Source organism: Fukomys damarensis, unplaced genomic scaffold (assembly GCF_012274545.1).
Source record: "Fukomys damarensis isolate Sample0158 unplaced genomic scaffold, DMR_v1.0_HiC HiC_scaffold_22, whole genome shotgun sequence".
NCBI lineage: Eukaryota > Metazoa > Chordata > Mammalia > Rodentia > Bathyergidae > Fukomys > Fukomys damarensis.
The window spans coordinates 6,117,896-6,136,930 of record NW_022900934.1 but is presented as its reverse complement, the minus strand read 5'-3'; the positions used below and the strand labels follow the sequence as shown (position 1 = coordinate 6,136,930).

Sequence of the window (19,035 nt, the reverse complement as noted above, 5' to 3'; positions counted from 1 at the left end):
GAGTGCCTGTATGGCTGGGCACTGAGTCCTGGAGGATCCGTTCCATTCCTCAGGCTGCTGCCATTTGAACCTGGTGCTCCGGGATTCACTTCTCAAAGCAGTCTTTCACTTTTGCAATTTTGAGCCTTCAGTGGGTGGGTCCTTGATCATTTCTCACATGCCTTTGAACCATTTTTCTCACTGTCCTCTTCCAAAGTATCTGGCTTCTTTTTAATGCTAATCTTTTTACAGCTAAGCGCCCCTCTGCTGCATCTTTGTAGGCCCCAACTTTACTGGAACTTCCTTCCCAGCCAAACTCAAAACTTTTTATATCATTCTGCTGTGCTGTTTGCTCTTAATTCTTGTTGTAGAACTGACTAAAGGCCCCCAACGGTACCCAAGCCACAGCCTCAATGTTTGGCTGCCTCAAAATTTCCTCCACCAGATTAATTCATCCGCTGCCCTTAATCTCAGTCTCCCTTAAGGTCTTCAGTCATGAGCGAAGTGCAGACACTTTTTCTGCCAGTGTGTAACATGTAACCTGGAGTCCAGCGGCACACTGAGCTCTCCTGAGCCTGGTCTTCTCAGCCCTGACCAGCATCCTCATCGGGCTTGGCTCCTAGCATTCTAGAGCTGCTTCTCCAGCCCACATCTCCCACTAACCAGTTTCATCCCTGGTACTACAAGTAAAAAAAAAGTTTCTGAAGCTTAGAAATACAGCACTAAGTATTTTGATCAAAGTTGAGTAGCTTCTATAACAAAACAGTACCCAAGTTCCAGAGGCTGGCAGCAATGAAAATTTGAGGTCGGACAGCTTCCTTCCAGGGGACTGAGAGTCCCTGTGCCTGCTGTGTGGTAGCTGTAACCTCTTGTGGTTTGAGACTTACTCTCCCTTCTTCCCTCAACCATATGGCAAGGCTAGAGAGGGTCTCCCTTAGAAGCTGGGACCATCGCCTGTTCTGCAGCCAGAGCGGAGTCACATGGCCGCTCCTCTAAGTGTCGGCTGCTGGAGAGGTGGCCTTGCAGGGCAAAGGCTATGTCTGCCAGACTCTGCCACAAGGAAGAACGGTGGCACAGCTTTGGGGACTGGAGTGCATCATGAAAATGTGAATGAGAAGCAAAAGGCTAAAACAAATACACACTTTTTAAATATAAGTGCAAGAATTGTTGAAGTGAGAACAACATCAGGACCTCCCCCAGTGGTATTTAGGGTTTGTGTTTTGCTATTTTACTCTGTAGTTGCCTGGCTGTGGGCTTTTGAGTTCACTAGAAGAGACTCAAGGGGTTGAAAGAGCCTTGGTGCCCTGTCTAAAGCACATGCTATGCACACGAGTTTCAGTTAACAAGATCCGAAGAGATGCAGTTGCTAGGTTTTTTGTTTGTTTTTACTACAAACAAATCACTAACCCCTCAAATTAATTGTATTCCCCACCGTGTTCTGCACCTCTTGTAATACCCGTGATTGAAGTACAGTAAGCACAGTCAGTGATGTGCTTGTTACTCAAGACATGATCCGCAGACCCACAGTATTGGCACATCACCTAGAGGGACTTTCTGTTTGTTCTTAAGAAATTCAGAATCCCATACCCCCACCCCGAGCCTGCTGGAAGAGAGCCTGATCTTAACAAGACCCCAGGGTGGTCTGTCCGTACAGCAGTAAAGTGTGGATTCCTGGGGCATAGGAGGGTGTGGTCAGTAGCATTTGACTTGTTGGCTTTCTGGTTTCATTTATTTAGGCCTTATACATAGCCAAGTAGGGTGTGTGGGTATCAGAAGTAAAACAAAAACTGTGTACTACATTGTTTTCATGGCAGGTGTGAAGGGGGACAGACAGGCAGGGAAGGGGGTTTTGGAAGTGGTCCGCTAATTCTGATTTTCAGGCTTTGGACCCAGTGAGGTGTTTTAGCTTTGCGAGTGGTAAGTCTCAAGGCATCACATAATACACAGTGCAGGCAGCCTAGCTTTTATGAGTAAGAGGGATTTACTAGGAAAACTGAACAGTAAACTTGACATGTTCTGACCCCAGAAAGCTAAAGGAGGACTCTCAGGACCCTGTACATATACCGCCTCGGCATGGTGCACAGGAGACCCTTGCTACATGTCCTTTAGCTTATTCTTTTACCTGACAGATGAACCTGAGAGCCTTACCCAGAAGCAAGGATCAGTGGCCTCTTGTGGGTCCTGGTGCCGACAGAGGCTGCCCTTTGCCTGGCTTCTCTCCTGCCACAGCCTACTGCTCACCAGTCCTTCATCTCCTTTGGCCCTGCTGCTTTTCCCCTCTGTGCCTTTACACTTTTCTTTGTTTTAGTTCATTGTGCTGTTCTGAGATGGTTTGTTCTGGAAGCTTCTCTACAGTGTTGGAGTCTGCTGTGTGCAGGTCCCTGCTCCCTTGGATGCGGTCGGGCGGTGCAGCAGACGGCCTGCCTTCCCCAAATCCCAGCGCCACCTTTCCACCCTGTGATCCTGAGACGTTTCCTCAGTCACCTGTGCCTTGATTTCCCCCTCTGAGCCGTGTCAGACCCTGCAGAGTGCTTCGCCCGCACGTGTGTGGTTCTCCCACAGCCCGTGGGAGTTACTTGGCCAGACAGTGTGTTTTAAATAACTTGAGGAGAGTTAGATTTTTTTTTTTAATGTGGATTGCGTTTAGTTGCTGGTGAGTTTTCATAAAGCTCAGGGAACATAATTGCAGTGAGCCTGAGCTCTCAGAACCAGCAGTCAGCGGGCGGACAGCACCTGAGAGCTGTGGTCCCTGGGAATGGGGTGACAGAGGCTCAGTGCATTTGACGTCGTTTCTACATGGGAAGTTTCATTTCACCGAGCTGCTTGTGTTTTATTTCTTTAGTTTCTCCCCTGTGGCTCCTGCTCCTCCTTTTTTAGTGTTTTGTTTTGACTTGTTTTCAGTACTGGGACTTAAGCCTCGCACTGCCCAGCCCCGCGGCCCTTTGCTGCGCTGCCTGGCAGTGGTGTTTCAGTCTCGTGGTGACTGAGCACGTTCGGGGGAGGCGGGGTACAGCGAGAGACATCTCCGTGACACCAGCGACAGCGTTAAAATCGGACTGAGTCTGAGTATGCATCGTCAAGCCCATGCCTTGTCCTGTGCTGTCCAGTGTGGTAGCTGTAGGCCGCATGCACCTAGTTTTTTAAAGTAAATTGATTAAAGATGTAAACATTGACTAGAACTCAATAGTACTTCCTCATTCTTGCCACGTTTCTAATGTCCAGTGTCCTCTGTGGTTGTGGTAGCATGGGCTCTCCAGGCATGGGTCCAGCCCAGAAAAGATCCCAGCAGACAGTGCCTGAGAACACGGAAACCTCGGGCAGCCTCCTTAAGGAGCAGGTCTCCGCCCCAGGGCTTGGTTGGTTGTGTTTTGAGGATAATGGAGCGTGAACCCAGGGCCTTCTGCCTGTGCTGCATCCCTGTCTCACTTAATCATTAGGTTGACCAGCCTGGGCTTGAACTTGAGGTCTTGCCAACTCAGTGCCCAGAGTGCTGGGATTCCGCCGCGTGTGTGCCACCACTCCCAGCTTACCCTGGGTTAATTTCATTTTATCCAGAGAAATAGACCCTTACATATTTTTCTGGGATTTGTCAGAGTAAAGTGACATTGTTCTCATCCAGCAAAAACAGCTTTAGATAAGCACATTTCCTTTTCAGTGGGAATTTGTTCTTTATTAGTGTCTCATCCAGGCCCTCAAAACTAAAGGCATGGTTCACCAGCCCAGCTTGAGCCTGGACGTGTGCTTACAGAGCTCTGCTTTCCAGAACCGTGCTGAGGAAGGCAGCCTTCCGAAGGTACTTGTGTGTGTGTCACCAGTGGCTGCTCAAGTTACCGTTCTCCTGTGAGTCCTTTCCCAGAGCTGTAAAGCAGTTGTGTTTCTAAATTCATTTTGGGGTTAACTAATACCCAGGAGTCACTGTCCCCTTCTTCTCTGGTCCTGAGTCCTGTCGTTTCAAGTCAGCCAGCAAAAGGTACCAGTAAGAGAGCGAACGCTCTTCAGTGGCTGGGCTTCAGGTTGAAGTGACTTTGCTGTTGAAAACGCCAGTGCGGGTCTACAGAGACTTCTGCCTGCTGGAGGACCTTAAGTCTGTGCCGCCTCTCCAAGCACGTGACCACAAGGGGGTCTGCCGAGGGCTCGAATTTGTTGGCAAACAAAGAAGGCGACCCAATGATCCACGGCAGGTCTCCTAGTCCATATACGCAGGTGTCTTGGACGTAGTGGCCTGCAGAGAGAAATGCAAACACTTAGCTGCCTGTTTCCCTGCCTGTTCATAGTCATGCAGGCAGGGCTCTCATTGCTGCAGGAGAGTTCAAATTTAGCAGCATGGTGCTTTAGGGCAAGCTACACTGCATTTTGAATTTATAGTCAAAAAGGACATTCTCGTTCTTTTTGTTAGTCATTTCTAAAATGTTTGGTGGCTCCTGTATGTGAATACTGTGGAATTTTAACTACTCATGAGCACAGGAAGATGAAATAGCACTCATTTGCCTGATAAAATCTAAGTTCTCATAGGTTCTGGTTCTGACTTCTGATTGTGGGGTAGTTCATGAGAAAGGTGTCATTTTTAATAAGCCATTGCTTCCTTCATTGGCTGTTGAGAGTGAGCGTTTGATACAAATGAGATGATTCAAATGGGAATTATAGGGCTGGGGATATAGCTCAGTGGCACCACACCTGCCTCACAAGCGCAAGGTCCTGAGTTCAATCCCCAGTACCGTTTGGGGGAATTACAGTGAGAATCTAGTGCTGACCGGCTATCTTCAAGGCAGAATCAGTGACTTTTTAGTGCCACACGGTGTTTGGCGCTTGCTACTCTCCTGACCCTTGACACCGCATCGCAGGGTTCCCATCGGCACCCTCAGTTTGCAGGTGACAGGTGAGGGCTTGGCCTCCGGGGGTGAGAGGCCTATCTGTGGGAGTTCCCGCACTCTGCTCAGCTCCACAGTCCTACTTCCAAAACCCTGTCTGAAGGAGATACTACCCTAAAAGAGGGAGAAAGTATTGCAAGCACAAAAGTCTGTGCATTCGTAAGAGCGAAAACATCGGAAGAAGCGTTGCTCCCACAGCGCCAGGCCTGTCTCTGTGGAGGGCTCAGAGCCGGCACCAGTGGGCATTGCATACACAGCAGCAGTTGTTGTGACCGCAGTGTCAGACTCCCAGAAGAGTTACATCTACCTAGCTGAAATCATACATATCAAGATAAGCATTGTGAAAAACTTAGGATACAAGTGAAAGTGGAATCAGCCACACCTTGATTGTAACCAGAGAGCTGTGATTTAGATGCACATGGATTTGAACTGAAGGGAATACAAATAAATGTTTATGCCTTTCTGGTGAGTAATATGAAGGGTCTCTCGGCCACTGATGGTTGTCGCTCTGCAGGCCATTAGGTGGAGACCTTCCAGCGCCCCACGCCATCACCTCTATGCAAACAGTGAGACTCTCAGGTTGCCACCGTATGCATCCTGAGCCGGTGTTTATTATCATAGCAATGACTTTATTGCCCTTTTACACCGCTTTTGTGCCATTGGGGGAAGAATCTGAGCCCCTTGCTTTTCTGCCTGCTGGTCCTGACAGCCCCAGTATGTAGTAAATGACAGGTACCTGCTTTTTAAAGAAAGGGCAGGCCAGGCGTAGTGGTGCACACCTGTAAGTAATCTCAGCACTCGGGAGGCCGAGGCAAGAGGATCGCTGTGAGTTCGAGACCAGCCTGGGCTACACAGTTTGAGTTCCAGAGCAGTCTCAACTATCGTGAGACCCTGTCTCAAAAAACAAACAAACAAAATTAAATAAATAAATAAATAAATAAAAGAAAGGGCAGGGTGTTAGCCTGCTCTTAACAGTCCCCTTCTGACTACGTGAATGACTCCCGGTCAAATCATTATCTGCCTTTTTAAAAACACTTGGCTAAAATCACCCCAGACTCCTGACCTGTTGGGAGTGGCAGTGCACAAGGCAGAGGAGTGCCTCATCTAGGAACTGTGTGTTGGAGTCAGCACTTCCTGTTTGACCACAGCCAGTTTGTTGTAGGTTAGTCTTAAACAGCTGGTGCTGGCTGGCCCTGGTTTATTTGGCATGTCTGTGGCACCATGATCAAAATTCTCTAAAAAGAAAGTCAACCCATGTGTGATCTGTTTGACTTCACCATGAGGTCCGTCTTTGCCAGTTAAAACTTGGGAGGGGTTTTATAGCTTGAATGAACTTAAGTCTGTAGTGCCATGATTTGGGTGAAAAACTATTCAAAACATATGCAGGTTTTAGTAGGCTAGAAAATACTCCTTTGAAGTTATAATAGTATTTTTTTTTACGTATTTCCTTTAGAGAGCATGCAAGCAAGACAAGTGTGAAGCCCACAACTCTAGCAGGCAGCAGACTATCTGTAAGAGCCAGAAAGACATGTTTTGGCTATGTTGGTCCAGAGTTTGTGTCCTAACTGCTCAATTCTGCCCTTCAGTGTCGTAAACCACATGCTAAGTGAATGGTTGTGGCTGTGTTCCAGAGCAAAACTTTATATAAATAAACAGCAGACTCCAGAATGATCTTTCTATCATTTCATTTGCTTCTGATACAGTGTAGGCCGTAGTTGTTGACCTGCTCTGAGGCATAAGCCCGTGTTATCCAGTTTTATATTCTAATCAAGGGACACAGAGCTCATTTGTAATTGAGTTTGAATTCTAGGAGTGGGTAGAAAAAGCCGAATTGTATGTTGTCGTTATTGTTGTTGCTGTTTGAAGGATTGATAAGTTACGGTCCTGTGTGTTCTTTGTGAGTATTTATCACCTGGACTGGGGTACAACTCAGTGGTGGAGAGCTTGCCTAGCATGCACACCGACCTGGCTTCCTTCCTTCCGGCACCCCAAAAAGGAAAAAGAAAAGAAACAAAAAGCTTACCTGTGTGTTTGTTATCTGTACACTTTTCTTTGTGGACCTTATGTTGAGTTATTTGTCTACATCAACACCTGTGCTAGTAACTTCAGGTTAAACCTGATCATCAGCCTCCTCCCACCTTCACTAAGCAACAACTGTCTAGATTTTGTGAGAGTGTAAGGTGTGTTTTGCTTTTGTTTTTACCTTTACATCCATCGTGGCCCTTTCCTTCCTCTGATCTCCATTTGATGGCTCGCACATCTCCTTCCCAGCCAGCATCTGGTGTGGCACCTGGAGCGTCTAACAGACAGAACCAGTGTGTGCTGTGGAGTTTTGTTTTGTTCTGTAGTACTGAGGATAGAACCCATGGCCTCTACACCGAGCTACATCCCCATCCCAGGTACGGAAATTATAAAAAGGCCTTGACCAGTTTCTGCTGGACCCCTCCTTTGCACTGTCTGGACTGATAAACTTAGTTGCTAAGTTGGAAGCCATGTTCTCTGCAGGAGACACCTTTTTATAAAGAGAAGAGACTTAAGTGCACTTCACAGAGGCCTCAGAGAACCCATCTGAAGAATTGGGTTTGTTATAAAAACATCACTAGTTTTCATCTTTACGTTCTTAAGGGACCTTTAGCAAGTGCCTGGCACCAGTAGCTGTCCCATAGGATTTATCGAGTAAATGAAGAAATGAAGACGTTGCCAAAGATTTATGCTCTGATTTTTCAAAAGGCCTTACCCAAAATTGACCAAAATGCCAGTACTGTACTTCTTTCTAACCCAGCCGTGTTGGTTTGGGAGCATGACTCTCCGCTAACTCTAGACCCCCAAAACCAGAGACCCTCCTGTACTGCCGGGTGGGGGCTCTTGGAAAAGCTATGGGGAAATAGCTGAGTAGAGGGGACCAGTCCAGGCTGAAACTCCTGCACTGCTGTAACCTGCACAGACACTGTGTTACCGGGCTGCTCTCACCTCTCAGTCGGTTCAGGGTCACCCAGTAGTGGCGCTCTGGGCTGTGGATGTCCCTGGACCACAGCAGCATGTCCTTTGCACGGACGTCAGTCAATATGAAGTCCACAAACTTTCTCCTAAGCACATAGTAAGCACTTCCAAAGTAAATCGTTAGGTTATGGGGGGGCTCACGTTTGAATCCTTCATTCGGTGGGACATAGATGCCTCCTGTAGGGCTGGACTCGGGGTGACTTTGACTTGTCTTGTGTTTAGGAGTTGATGGTTGCATTACTCCAGGAGTGACATTTTTATCATTCCATTTGCTTCTGATGTAGTGTATGATTTCTTTATTGGTTTTGATTGGAAAATCCTCCCCACAAAGATTAATGACATAGTTCCATTGAAATTTGGAGTGGACCAGGTCTCTCATGCAGTTAATATCTGTCTGTAGTCTTGTAAGGCCCGCAGAAGCGGCTTTCTGTCTCTTTGATGAGATAAAGACATTTTCAAAGCAGCTGACCAGGCTTTGCACAGCAGCCTTGTACTTCCTTTGGGCCTTGTCGTCAACATGAATACAGTAAACGTTCTGAGGTGCGTAAATCGCTCTGAGAAGCTGCACAAACATGGCCAGCTCCTTCGGAGGAGTGATTATGTACGCCAGAGGAAAGTTGCCCTCTTCGGCAGACAGGGGCCTGGTGATGAAACGCAGCCTCTGGGCCGTCTGGGAGCAGTTTCCTGGAGTGTGTAAATAAGCAAGGATTTCGGACCCATGAGGGATTTTACAGAATTTTGCGATTTGAGGGGCCACCCCTTTCCCTTCAAACAGAGCTGAACACAGTTCGTCAGGATAAAAGCCGCACTCCACTGCCACTGGGTGTGTGGGCTCCTCCTCTGGCTTCTCGGGAGTGAGAGTCCTAACGCAGAGAAAGATGAGGACGCCGGTCACTGTGCACACAAGAAGGCCTGGCTGCGTGGCCCGAAGCCGGCTCATGTTGTGAGCTCCACATGCGTTCTAGTGCCACGGCCTGAAATCTCTTCCTTTAGCCTCCTAAAAGAACAACGGAATTAACTTTAATGAAGCTTACTAAACTACATGTACTTAACTGCACAACTTTTCCAAGTTTGTCTTTGTTTGAGATGGCGTCTCACTGCTGCCTGGGCTGGCCCTGAGGATCCTGCGCAGCCCCTGGGTAGCCTGGCTGTCGTGGGGCCCAGCTGTGTGTGTGCAGATGGGGACCAGCACAGTCTGCGTGCATCTTCCTCCCCACAGAGCTCTTGTGCCCCCTTTAACCCGTCCTTTCCCTCCCAACTAGGTGGTCAGCCGCTGGTGTGCTTTCTGTCTCACTGGACTGGTTTGCACATTCTGTAACTTTATGTAAATGGAATCATTACATGTATTTTTTCAGTCCCAGCTTTTTTCACTTGTACCAATTCTGAGATTCATCCTTGTCATCCCATTTGTCACCAGTTCTTTTTTATTACTGGGTAATATTCCATGTTGTGGCTGTAAACTATGTATTTGTTCATCTCTTGGTGGGCATTTAAATTATTCTGGCTTTTGAATATTGGAATATTGAAAGACAGTGTAAGCATTGTATACACATCTGTGTGGGCAGAAGTTTTTGTTTCTCTTGGGCAGATATCAGATAGTGAAACGCCTTGTCACGTGGTGGTGGACGTTACAAACAGTGTCATTCCTTAAGAAACTGCCAGACTGCAGGGCACAATGGTGCATGCCTGTAATCCCAGGAGGCCGTGGCAGGAGACCACCAGTGGTTCTAGGCCAGCATGGGCAGTTTAGCAAGACCCTGTCACAAAATCAAATATAAAAGATCTGGGGAGCGGGGGACGTAGTTCAGTGGCACTCGGCCTGCCTCACAAGTGTAAGTCCGGAGTTCGATCCCCAGTGGAAAGAAGAACCAAAAAGATCAGGGGACATAGCTCATTGGTAGAATGCCCCTGGATTCACACCCAGAACTGGGAGAAAAAAAGAAAAGAAGCCGCCGGGCTAATTTCCAAAAGTGGTGGAAACAGCAGCAGCACAGTACCTGTGTCCTGATGGTACCTGGTGTGGTCACATAGTAGCACCGTAACTGTTGGGATAGGTGTGTGGTGCTGAGTCCTTGTGGGTTTCTTACCCACCTTGCCTGGTGACGAGCATGTTTTCATGTTATTCCCAAGTATTTGTATTACATGGAGACCAGATCTTTCCTTAAGGAAATGGAAGTTATACAATTATAAACTTAAATCTGTGGAAATGAGTCTCTGAATTGTTTTTAGGGAAGACTTAAGTGATTAAAAACAAGATGTCTTGACCTCTAAGTAGGTACCTGCATAGGCATAGCAGCTGCAAAAGGTAATTAGAAGTGTTTTAGTTAATGCTGTGTGCAAGGATCATCCTTTGGAATTTAGGTTGGATAAATGTCAAGGTTTATATTGTTAGGACTTTTTGTTTGTTTGTTGAGGAATCGTGATTCTCAGTTTCCATAAGAAACTATGTCTTATTCCTGTTGCCTGTTTTTTAGAAAGCCTTTGTACTTTGGACTGGTGCCCACCTCATATCGGACACTGATGTCCTGCCTGTCCACTCCGTCATTACACGGCATTTGGAATTAGCCTTGGCTTGTTGAACTTTGGGACAGTCGGTACTATACATGTATGTTGGCTATGGATTTTTTAAAATGTATTTATTTTCATTGCAGTTTCTTTCTATTCAGCATGCTTGCAGACTAAAAAGCAGCACTGCCCAAAGTATGTTTTATGCTCTTTCAGTAAATGTTCACTGATTGTGCTAAATATCAAACCTTATGGGGCCGGGCATTTAGCCCAGTGGTGCCATGGCCTGCCTCACAAGTGCAAGGTCCTGAGTTCAGTGCCCAGTACCAAAAAGAAAAAAACACCTTATGGCCTACTTTAAAGATTATATGGCATTATTAAATGGAAATATAAAATCTCTATATAATAAGTCTCTAAACAATTTACATCATAAAAATAGATGTTGCATGGGAAGGAGACTCCTGAAAATGGAAGTGAAGCTTTTTAGAACCTCTGATAAAGGCAGCCCTAGCTGTAGCCTGTTACATCTTTTCCTGTTTGGGGCTTTGGTTTGTGTTGCAGAATCAGTAAGACCCTCTGCACTGACCGAGTATGAACCCAGCAGCAGAGCCCAGGGGACTGGGTAGTTTCAGCGGTTTATGTAATTAAATGAGGACAGTCCTGGGGTGGCCATTGTTTCAGGCAAACCCAGGCTGAGTGCAGAGCGGGCTGAGGGCGGGTCCGGTGTCCCCTGCCACCTTCCCACCTCTGTTCGGTCAGCAACGCTGTCACATCTGCCCGAGCCTGGCCCCGGCTGACTCCGCTGTGACGTGGTGTAGATGAGGGGCAGCTGGGACCACGAGCAGTTTCTCTTCGTCACTGCAGCGGGGGCTGGGTCGGGACAGGTCTTGTGATGGGAGTCTTTGGAGAGCTCCCTGCTTTTGAATATAAACAGTGCTTGCTGTCGCTTTAACACCATATCCGGGGGATAATGTGAAAATTCCCAGAGGGGTGCTCTTCGGGACTGGAGGGCTGTCCTTTTACAGGAGCAGTGAACTCCGTTTTCAGTTCTGTAAACATCTCCTGGTGATTCTTGATTAGTTGTTTTGTTTTTATGTTGCACAGTTACTTAGCCATAATGAAGATATATTTTTTATCATGCGACTTTCTATCACTAAGCTAATGTCCAAGAAACGTAGATGGTATCTATCAAGTGTAAGAAATATGTTACTCCTCAAATAGTCTTTCTGATTTTTAACCATTTTTCCCCATAGAAGTTGCGTCCAAAGTATTTACCGGCTTAAAGGCTTTAGAAAGAGTAACCGAGCTAAGCAGGGTGGGACTGGTTGGTACTCGGATAGGAGAGTGGCTGTGTGTGTGTGTGTGTGTGTGTGTGCGCGCGCGCGCGCCACAAATGTGCCCGGTCCCTGTCCAGCCCAGATGCCCGCACCACCACTGGACCCCATGTCCTGACAGGACTGTTTCACAGGTGCCTCCTCAGAGGTGGGTGTGTGAGGCTTTCCCACCTCTCCTGTGCTGTCTCCCACGCCGTGTGTACTGAATAGACGTTGGCAGCCTTGGAAGCTGGCACTGTTAAACTGTGTGGTACCCAAGAGAAGCAGATGGCTTCCCGTAGGGAATGCTGCTGAGACCCTGCATTCGGGCTGCTGAAACCTGACTGCAGGACAGCTTTTGGTGGAAGTAGTGATTCAGGTTGCAGTCAGGGAAGCTGAGTGACTTTTCCCCACCTTTACACAGTGCTGGGATCTACAGTAATGGGAGTGGTTTCCAGTTAGAGTTCTTAGGGGGAGCTGCCTTGCATTTTGTTTTTGTCCAGGTACAAAAGTGTTGATTGTATGATGGGGTTTAATTTACTAAGAAGACTTGGAGGGAGTTGGCAGCTCCCCACAGACACGCGTGTGTGCTTGTGCGTGTGCGTGTGGGAATGTGTGTGTCATAGTTTGGATAGTGCAGGGGATGGAATCCAGGGCCTCAAGCATGAGAGGCAGACACTACCACTGGGGCAGCAGCTCCAGCCCTTCATTTACTCAGAGTATATTTTTCTTTAGTTTTTACTTTTCTTTTTTATGGTGGTACTAGGGATTGAACTCAGGGCCTTCACACTTCACAGTAAGCTGCATACCCCCCCACAATTAGGTTTTCATTTTATATATTTAGTTTTTTTATTTGGGGTCTTGCTGTGTAGTCCAGGCTGGCCTCAGACTTGGGGCAGCCCTCTTGCCTCAGCCTCCCAAGTGGTGGGATTACAGGTGTGTGCTACCATTTCTGGCTCTAGTTGTTACTTTTAAAGGTAATGGTGAAAAAGAAAAAAAACAACAAAAATAACAAATAGACAATAATGGGCACCCTTAAAGGTGAACTTAAAATGTTTTGTCTGGTAGTTTAAAATTTCTCTGGTTTATAGCATTAATGTTCATTTAATCAGGAGAAATAATTTAGTGAGCCAAAAAAAGTGTTTCAGGGCTTTGTCTATAAAAAGCAGTGGCGCTTGCTACTGTATCTCCTTAGAGAACCTGGCACTGCGGGGAGGGGAGGAGGTGGACTTTGCATCTGCTGCTCTGAGACTCCCAGCCCACTGCGGCGACTCCACGGAACACGCACAGTTCTCTTGCACATTCGCTGGCAAATTTTGAACTCAGCCTGGCCGACTGCCCGTGAAATGGATCTTAATCATAGCCCGGGGACATGTGCGGATTTTTTAGCCATTTTGATGTGAGGAGGAAAACTTCATTTTATGGTGTCCACTCACCCACAGCTGACACAACATTTTGTTTTCATTTTTAGCACAAGGTGAGAACTGAGGAATTGGACGTGGCCTTGAGGCTGTCTTAATGATTACTTCCCATGTGAGGAATTAACATGATGGCATTTAAAAGTTTTAAATCCAGTTGATCTTACATTGTGCACGTATTCCGCTTATGACTGGGGGGGCTTAAAGAGAAAGTGGGGGCTTTCTGGGAGAAAAGGGGACCCACAGGTTTGATGTACAGGTTTACTAGATTTACTGATACTCCAGCATTCTACTTTAAAGCCAGAGAGGGGCAGAGAAAACATTTTCCTGCAGAAATCAGCGAGTACCTGCTCAGCTTCCACCGCTGCAGTCCCGGAGAGAGCGGCAGTGGTGAGCGCTGGGCGGCCCCAGTCCCGTCCTCCGTCCCCGTGGCATCTCGCAGGTGCCAGGTGCCGCCAGCCGCCGTCCTCCTCGGCGGTTGCTTCCCTGCAGTGGCCCTGCTTCGGAGTGGCCTGGCCCGCTGCGTTGCCTTTGCGTCCCTGGAGAGCTTCGTTCCTCTTGGTGGTGACGCGGAGGTGGGGAGGTGCTCGGCTGCCCCTGCTGGCGGGGACGTGAGACGGCCGCCTTGTGCGCGCCAGCAGCTCCAAAGATCTGAGGGGGTCGCTCGCGCCTGCGCCCCCTGGGCAGCTTTCATTGTGAAAGCCAGCGTGTGACGCTGCTGTGGAACTGTTTGGATTCCACGAGTTGAGGCTCCTGGGTTAAAATACCCCCGGAAACCATTCTCACCCAGGCCCCACCCCGCCCCCGTTAGCAGTTCTTTCTCAGTGTGTTGCACGCAGACCACGGCCCCCACCAGGACTGAGAAGAACGGTTCCCAGGCGGAACCGTTAGGGTCTGGTGGAGAAGGCAGTCAGGCAGGTCGGTACACGAGTGCGGGTGTGCGTCCGTGGGCTGTGCACCATGGAGTCCTGTGCAAGCACAAGCAGGAGCCCGAGGCCGAGTAACCGAGTCGCTGAACTAGGTTTCTGGGTGGGAGGTGGCGCGCTGGCTGCTCATTGCAGTTCCCCTTTGCCAGGACAGATGCCGGGAAGTCTCTTCAGCAGTGCACTTACGTGACATGAATGTGCAGGCAGAATTCCCTGTTCTCTCCTGGTGCTTCCCTCCTGGCTTTTTTAAAGTACTTTTTTAAAAATTAGCATCTAGACGTCACGTGAATACAGAATTGTAAGTGTACTTTTTCTTTCAATCTATGTAAGCCTGTTTTACATAGTCAGAAACTAAAATAGTGGTGTGCTCTTCCTTTTTAGGAATGTTATGATTTTTGTAACTTGTCTTATTTCTTCACACCCAAGTTCCAAGTGATGAGAGTAAGCAGATTGTAAATGAACACACACTTGGGCAGGGTGAGAACAGCGCCCGTAGAATAGGCTCTGGTGGGAGTGGTGGGTCTCCAAGAGCACTGGCCTGGCTCTCCTGCAGCTACTCTGCCTGTCAGTCCTGTCCGGTCCGGTCCAGTCTTGTCCGGCCCTTCCTCACTGCGCCTAGCTCTGGGCTCTCGGCTCCCTGGTCGGCACCAGTCCATGCAGGTGACAGGGCCTGGGCAGAGGACAGGGCCACGGCCCAGTGTACAGGATTGGGTCTTTTATCTCTGGACAAGGAGCGAGAGGGCTCACTCTTGATGTGAGGACCCTGACTCCCTGGTGACAGGTCAGCTCTCAAGGTGCATCCGCCCGGCCAGGCACAAGTGTGTGCAGATGCCGGTGACCCCGACCCTAGGCTGGCGGGCAGCAGGGGCTCTGGCAGGAAACAAGCAGGAACCCTGGAGGGGAGGGAGGCGCGCTCACCAAGCAGGCTCTGCAGCTCCACGCAGATCTACCCTCATGAGGGCTATTTATATGCCAGAGCCAGGGCCACAGCGCTGGCCCTGCGGGTAACTCTTCTTCCCTCTCCCAGGAAAAGACCCCCTCCCCAGGGGCTGAGGGCTCCCTTACCCAGACGTCCCCTCCCGGCTGGGATTCTCCTCTGTCAGAAAGCATGTTTTCTCACGACTTCTCTGACGGTGCTGGCTCTCCCCTTGAGGGTGAGACTCTGCCTGGGGTGTCTCAGCCTCGCGGGATGGCGCTGTAGCCTATGGTCCTCAGTGGTACGGGCCGCCTTCCCGCTGGGAGATGTTCAGTGGCCTCTCGGGCTTGTGTCCACCAGAGGCCTCGATTGTCTCCAGACAGTGCTGGGCGTTCGCTGGGAGCAGAGTTGGCCCCAGCTGAGGACGCTGCTCCTAGGTCAGTCTGTACAGCTGAGGACACCAAGGCCTCTGTGTCCTGGGCAGATGGGGTACAGAGATCACTTCCAGGTATTGTAGGAGTGGAACCTCCACTTCTCACTGTTTCCACTTCCTCCTGTCCCGGCCCTGCTGCACAGACCGCCCGCCATATGCTGGGCACTGGGGCCACAGTGGTGAGGAGACAGTTCCGGCAGATGACAGCAGGGTACTAGGACCTCATGGGCTGAGGGCATAGCAGGCCTGGCCCCAGGTGGCCTCTCTGAGGCGGTGCTGCCTCGCCCGCAAAGCTGTGCTTGTTGGCCCTGCCAGGGTGGGCCCTGGACCAAGCTCACAGACTGCTTCTGCCTGGGCTTCCCCAGAGCACCTTCTTAGGTGGAACTTTCTAGGATTTAAGGGTGCAGATGTTCTCTCAGCTCGGTCCCACTGCAGTGGTGCAGTAAGGAGGGTGCATAGCAGGATGGTGAGGGAGGAAACGCAGGTTGTAGAGTCTGGAAGAATCCACTGAGCTCTTCCTTATGCTCTGCTTCCCTTCAGGGGCACCGAGCAGACGCAGCCGTAGCACCACAGGCTTCTGCCCAGCCATGCCCGTTAGCAAATCAGGGCTGGGGTTTTGGCTGGGAGCTGGTTACTTACCCTCAGCAAGCACACACCGAAATTCTAGCCACAAAGAGGGAAAGCTTTCATCTTGAAAGCTTGTGTGTTCATCATGAACCACACACTACAGAGTCCAGATCCCATGTGCCCCCCCATACCAGCTAAGAAATGCTAGGAGCCCTTCCTGAATCCACCAGGGCCAGCAGTGTAAGCAGACCCTGCAAGGTGGCACAGTCAGGCTGCTAGGCTGGCGCTGTCCTGGCACACGGATTTCCCAGACCAAGACTTTGGACCTGAAAGCTGGCCGTGCTGCGAGTCATGCGGAGCCCCAGTGGGAGCCTGGCAAAAGCAGAGAAGGGCGCTGGGGTGAGGGTGAGGTCCCGGTGATGGACTCTGGCCCTCTTTTGCCCTCTGCAGTGTGGGGCTGCCTTCCAGGAGGACGATGTCATCGTGCTCAATGGCACGAAGGAGGACGTGGAGACGCTGAGGAAGAGGATGGAGGCGCGGCGGCTGAGGGCAAAGCAAGAGAAGGTAACGGAGAGGCTGTGCATCCGCTCTCACCTGGAGTCGTGATTCACAGCTGGGTCTGCAGGTCGCAACAGACTTGTGGTCAGTGCAGCGGCCGGGGACAGCGCCCACACAGGACAGGGGGTGCTGGGAGCACTAAAGAGATCAAAATGCCCTTGCACAGATCTTAGCAAGCCCTGGGGAAAGGCAGCGACCAGGGCTGTTATCACTTATTTTAAAAGAACAAGTGCTCAGTTTTTGTGACTTCTCAGACAGGCAGTGGGAAGTCACCGTCATCCCAGCATGCCCGGGGCTCCCCTGTGGTCTGGGTTCCAGCAGGTCCCACTCTTTCCCTTCCCTGGGGTGTAGGATGCAGCCCTGAGGGCTCCACCCCAGGACAGGCGGTCGAGGAGAGGAGCTCCCGGCCCCCCAGAAGGAAGCCCCGCCGAAGCCTGGGTACTGTGGTCCTAGCTTGGGCACCATGTCCAGAAGCAGCGCGAGCTCTGCTTAGTGCCACAGCATGAGAAATGGGCTGAAGTTTGTGAGGTCATGGGTCTCGGCCTCATTGTCCCCAAAAGAAAAGGCGTCACTCCAGGGCCCAGCAGTACATTTGTGATTGCATGGCTTACTAAGTAGGAGCAGATGTCAGCTGTATATTGCAGGTCTTGTGAGTGATTTTTTTTTTTTAACAGAAAAGTTAGGCTCAGGGCAAACGAGAGAAAACTTAATGTGATCAGAACTAAAGCAGAAGAATGCTGGAACTGTTAGGAAATCAGTGTCAGTACTCTGAGGACAAACTGTTAGGGAAACAGGACTTTAAAATGTGTCTGCATCCACTAGGCTTCTAGGAGAGAGTGATGAGATAATGCAAGATTTTTTCAGAGCTTTGTTTTTTGCTTTCTGTGTTTCTTTAGTCACTGAAGAAGTGATAGGACCCCTTTCGCCTTGGGACCATATATAATCTGTGGTTAGACTGGCACGGCTGCTGGTGGAGCACGCATAGCAGCACTAACAGGCACAGACTCGGAATCGTCAGAGCCAGAGCTGGTCGCTTTGGCTCCTTTTATCATTTTACTGAAGTAGAAAATAATGCATATGAACTGATGAGTAGTACAGAGTTGTGCCCAAACATTGAGACCGGCTACAGATAGAAATAATTCTGTGCTGCTGTTTATGTTAATACAGCAGCAGTGAGAAATATGGAGCCATCTGGTCATTTTAGTGTTGCATGGAGGTTAAAAATCAAATATAGGGCCAGGGACTTAGCTCAGTGGTGCCAACCATGTGCCTTGCAAACACAAGGTCCTGAGTTCAATCCCCGGTACCAAAAAAACCCAAATATATAAGTGTTTAAATTGTACGTTGGTTTCCTAAATTACTCTGACTTCAAGATCAGAAAAGACAAAGGAAAAACTAGACCTGTCTATGGCAGAGGACAAGTCCAGAAAGGAATCGATTCTTCATTGCTGCCATTGATTAGTTTTTAGAAACAAACACGCGAGAAGTCATATTTTAAAGGAAGCTAGTAGAGACTGTCAGGCAGTTTATGAGCCACCCTGTCAGTGAATTCTGTCACAGGCTTCCTGCCAAGTTGTCAAAGCCCAGAGGAAGTAGCAGCCCCACCCTGCAGGGTGCACACCTGAGCGTCTGGGACCTGCGTAGCTACCGCTGCCAGGATGCAAAATATTTCCCAAATACGGCAGCCAGCGGGTCGGCCTGGCCTGCCTGCTTACCACCCTTGCTTTTCAAAAGAAGCTGCAGATGGAGGACTTACAAGTGAATAGTTGTCTGGTTTTTCGTGTTGACCTTCGCAAATGCGTGTGCGCATCGTTAGTTGGGTGAAGTGAGCTGGTTTTTGTTGTGTTCAGCCCTTAAAGTCCCATTGCCTGTATGTGACAAGCGAGACCATTACCCACCCCACGAAGGAACCTTGAAGAAATAATTACACTCTGTGGCATTAGCGCCACCCTTTGGATACTTAGGAAAATAACATTTTAAAGTAATTTGAGTGAGCATTGCCTTGTTGGTAATTTCTGCATTTGAATCAGTGCAAACACAGCTGTGTAGTTTTAGAATGGCTAATTAACTTTTTAATTCTTAGCAAAATAACGATTACAAGTAACAGAATTCTAGTGCCTAAAAGTCTCCACAAGGGTAACAGATTTTAGGAGAACAGCTCAGATGTGCCCTATGTGCCCAAGCCTAAGCGTCCAGGCTGCCTTGCCGGACTTAGTTTGCATTTTTCACTGAACTGCTGCTTAGTGGTAATAGTTGCGATCAACGTTGACTTTTATCCGTGAAGTCTGTCTCAGCACATTCTGAGCAGTGGATTCGGGAGTATAGATGGAGAAGGGAGCAGGTCCTCACAGACGCACCGCCTCCAACCGCTGTCCTCTTCTCACAGAAAACCAAGAAGCCCAAGGCTGCCGAGGCGGCTTCCAAAGCGGACGCCGGCGAAGGTGAGGCTGAGGGCCGTCGGGGTCTGCGGTCGGGCGGGGGCTGTGTCCTGCAGGGCCCGGCGGGGAAGGACCGGCCTCCGTTTCACCGACCTTGTGTTTGCGGCCTTGCCA

The 19,035-nt window shown here is 49.3% G+C and overlaps 2 protein-coding genes across 2 annotated transcripts in view; one reads left to right on the top strand and one right to left on the bottom strand.

Moving 5' to 3' along the window:
- Positions 1-19,035, top strand: part of Rtf2 (replication termination factor 2) — a 33,407-nt gene that overhangs the window by 13,499 nt on the left and 873 nt on the right. The window contains exons 6-7 of the mRNA XM_019208120.2: positions 16,376-16,489; positions 18,870-19,031. Coding sequence (XP_019063665.1) covers positions 16,376-16,489; positions 18,870-19,031 — 276 coding nt within the window. The remainder of the gene's footprint in view (positions 1-16,375; positions 16,490-18,869; positions 19,032-19,035) is intronic.
- Positions 3,975-13,506, bottom strand: LOC104865341 (beta-1,3-galactosyl-O-glycosyl-glycoprotein beta-1,6-N-acetylglucosaminyltransferase 7). The gene is made up of 4 exons (XM_010628815.2): positions 13,431-13,506; positions 7,818-8,844; positions 7,051-7,146; positions 3,975-4,201 (listed from the first exon to the last, which is right to left on the bottom strand). The coding sequence occupies exons 2-4, from the start codon at positions 8,785-8,787 to the stop codon at positions 3,975-3,977; spliced, it is 1,293 nt and encodes a 430-aa protein (XP_010627117.1). The 5' UTR covers positions 8,788-8,844; positions 13,431-13,506.

Excerpts from the sequence above, each read along its gene's own strand:
- LOC104865341 (XM_010628815.2), bottom strand. The coding sequence starts at position 8,787 with ATGAGCCGGCTTCGGGCCACGCAGCCAGGCCTTCTTGTGTGCACAGTG. Across the intron at positions 7,147-7,817 it reads GACCCTGAACCGACTGAGAG|ACGCTCCAGGTGCCACACCA; the intron begins GTGAGAGCAGCC and ends TCTGTCTGTTAG. Across the intron at positions 4,202-7,050 it reads GGGCCACGATGGATGTAAAG|GCCACTACGTCCAAGACACC; the intron begins GTAAAAACAAAA and ends TTCTCTCTGCAG.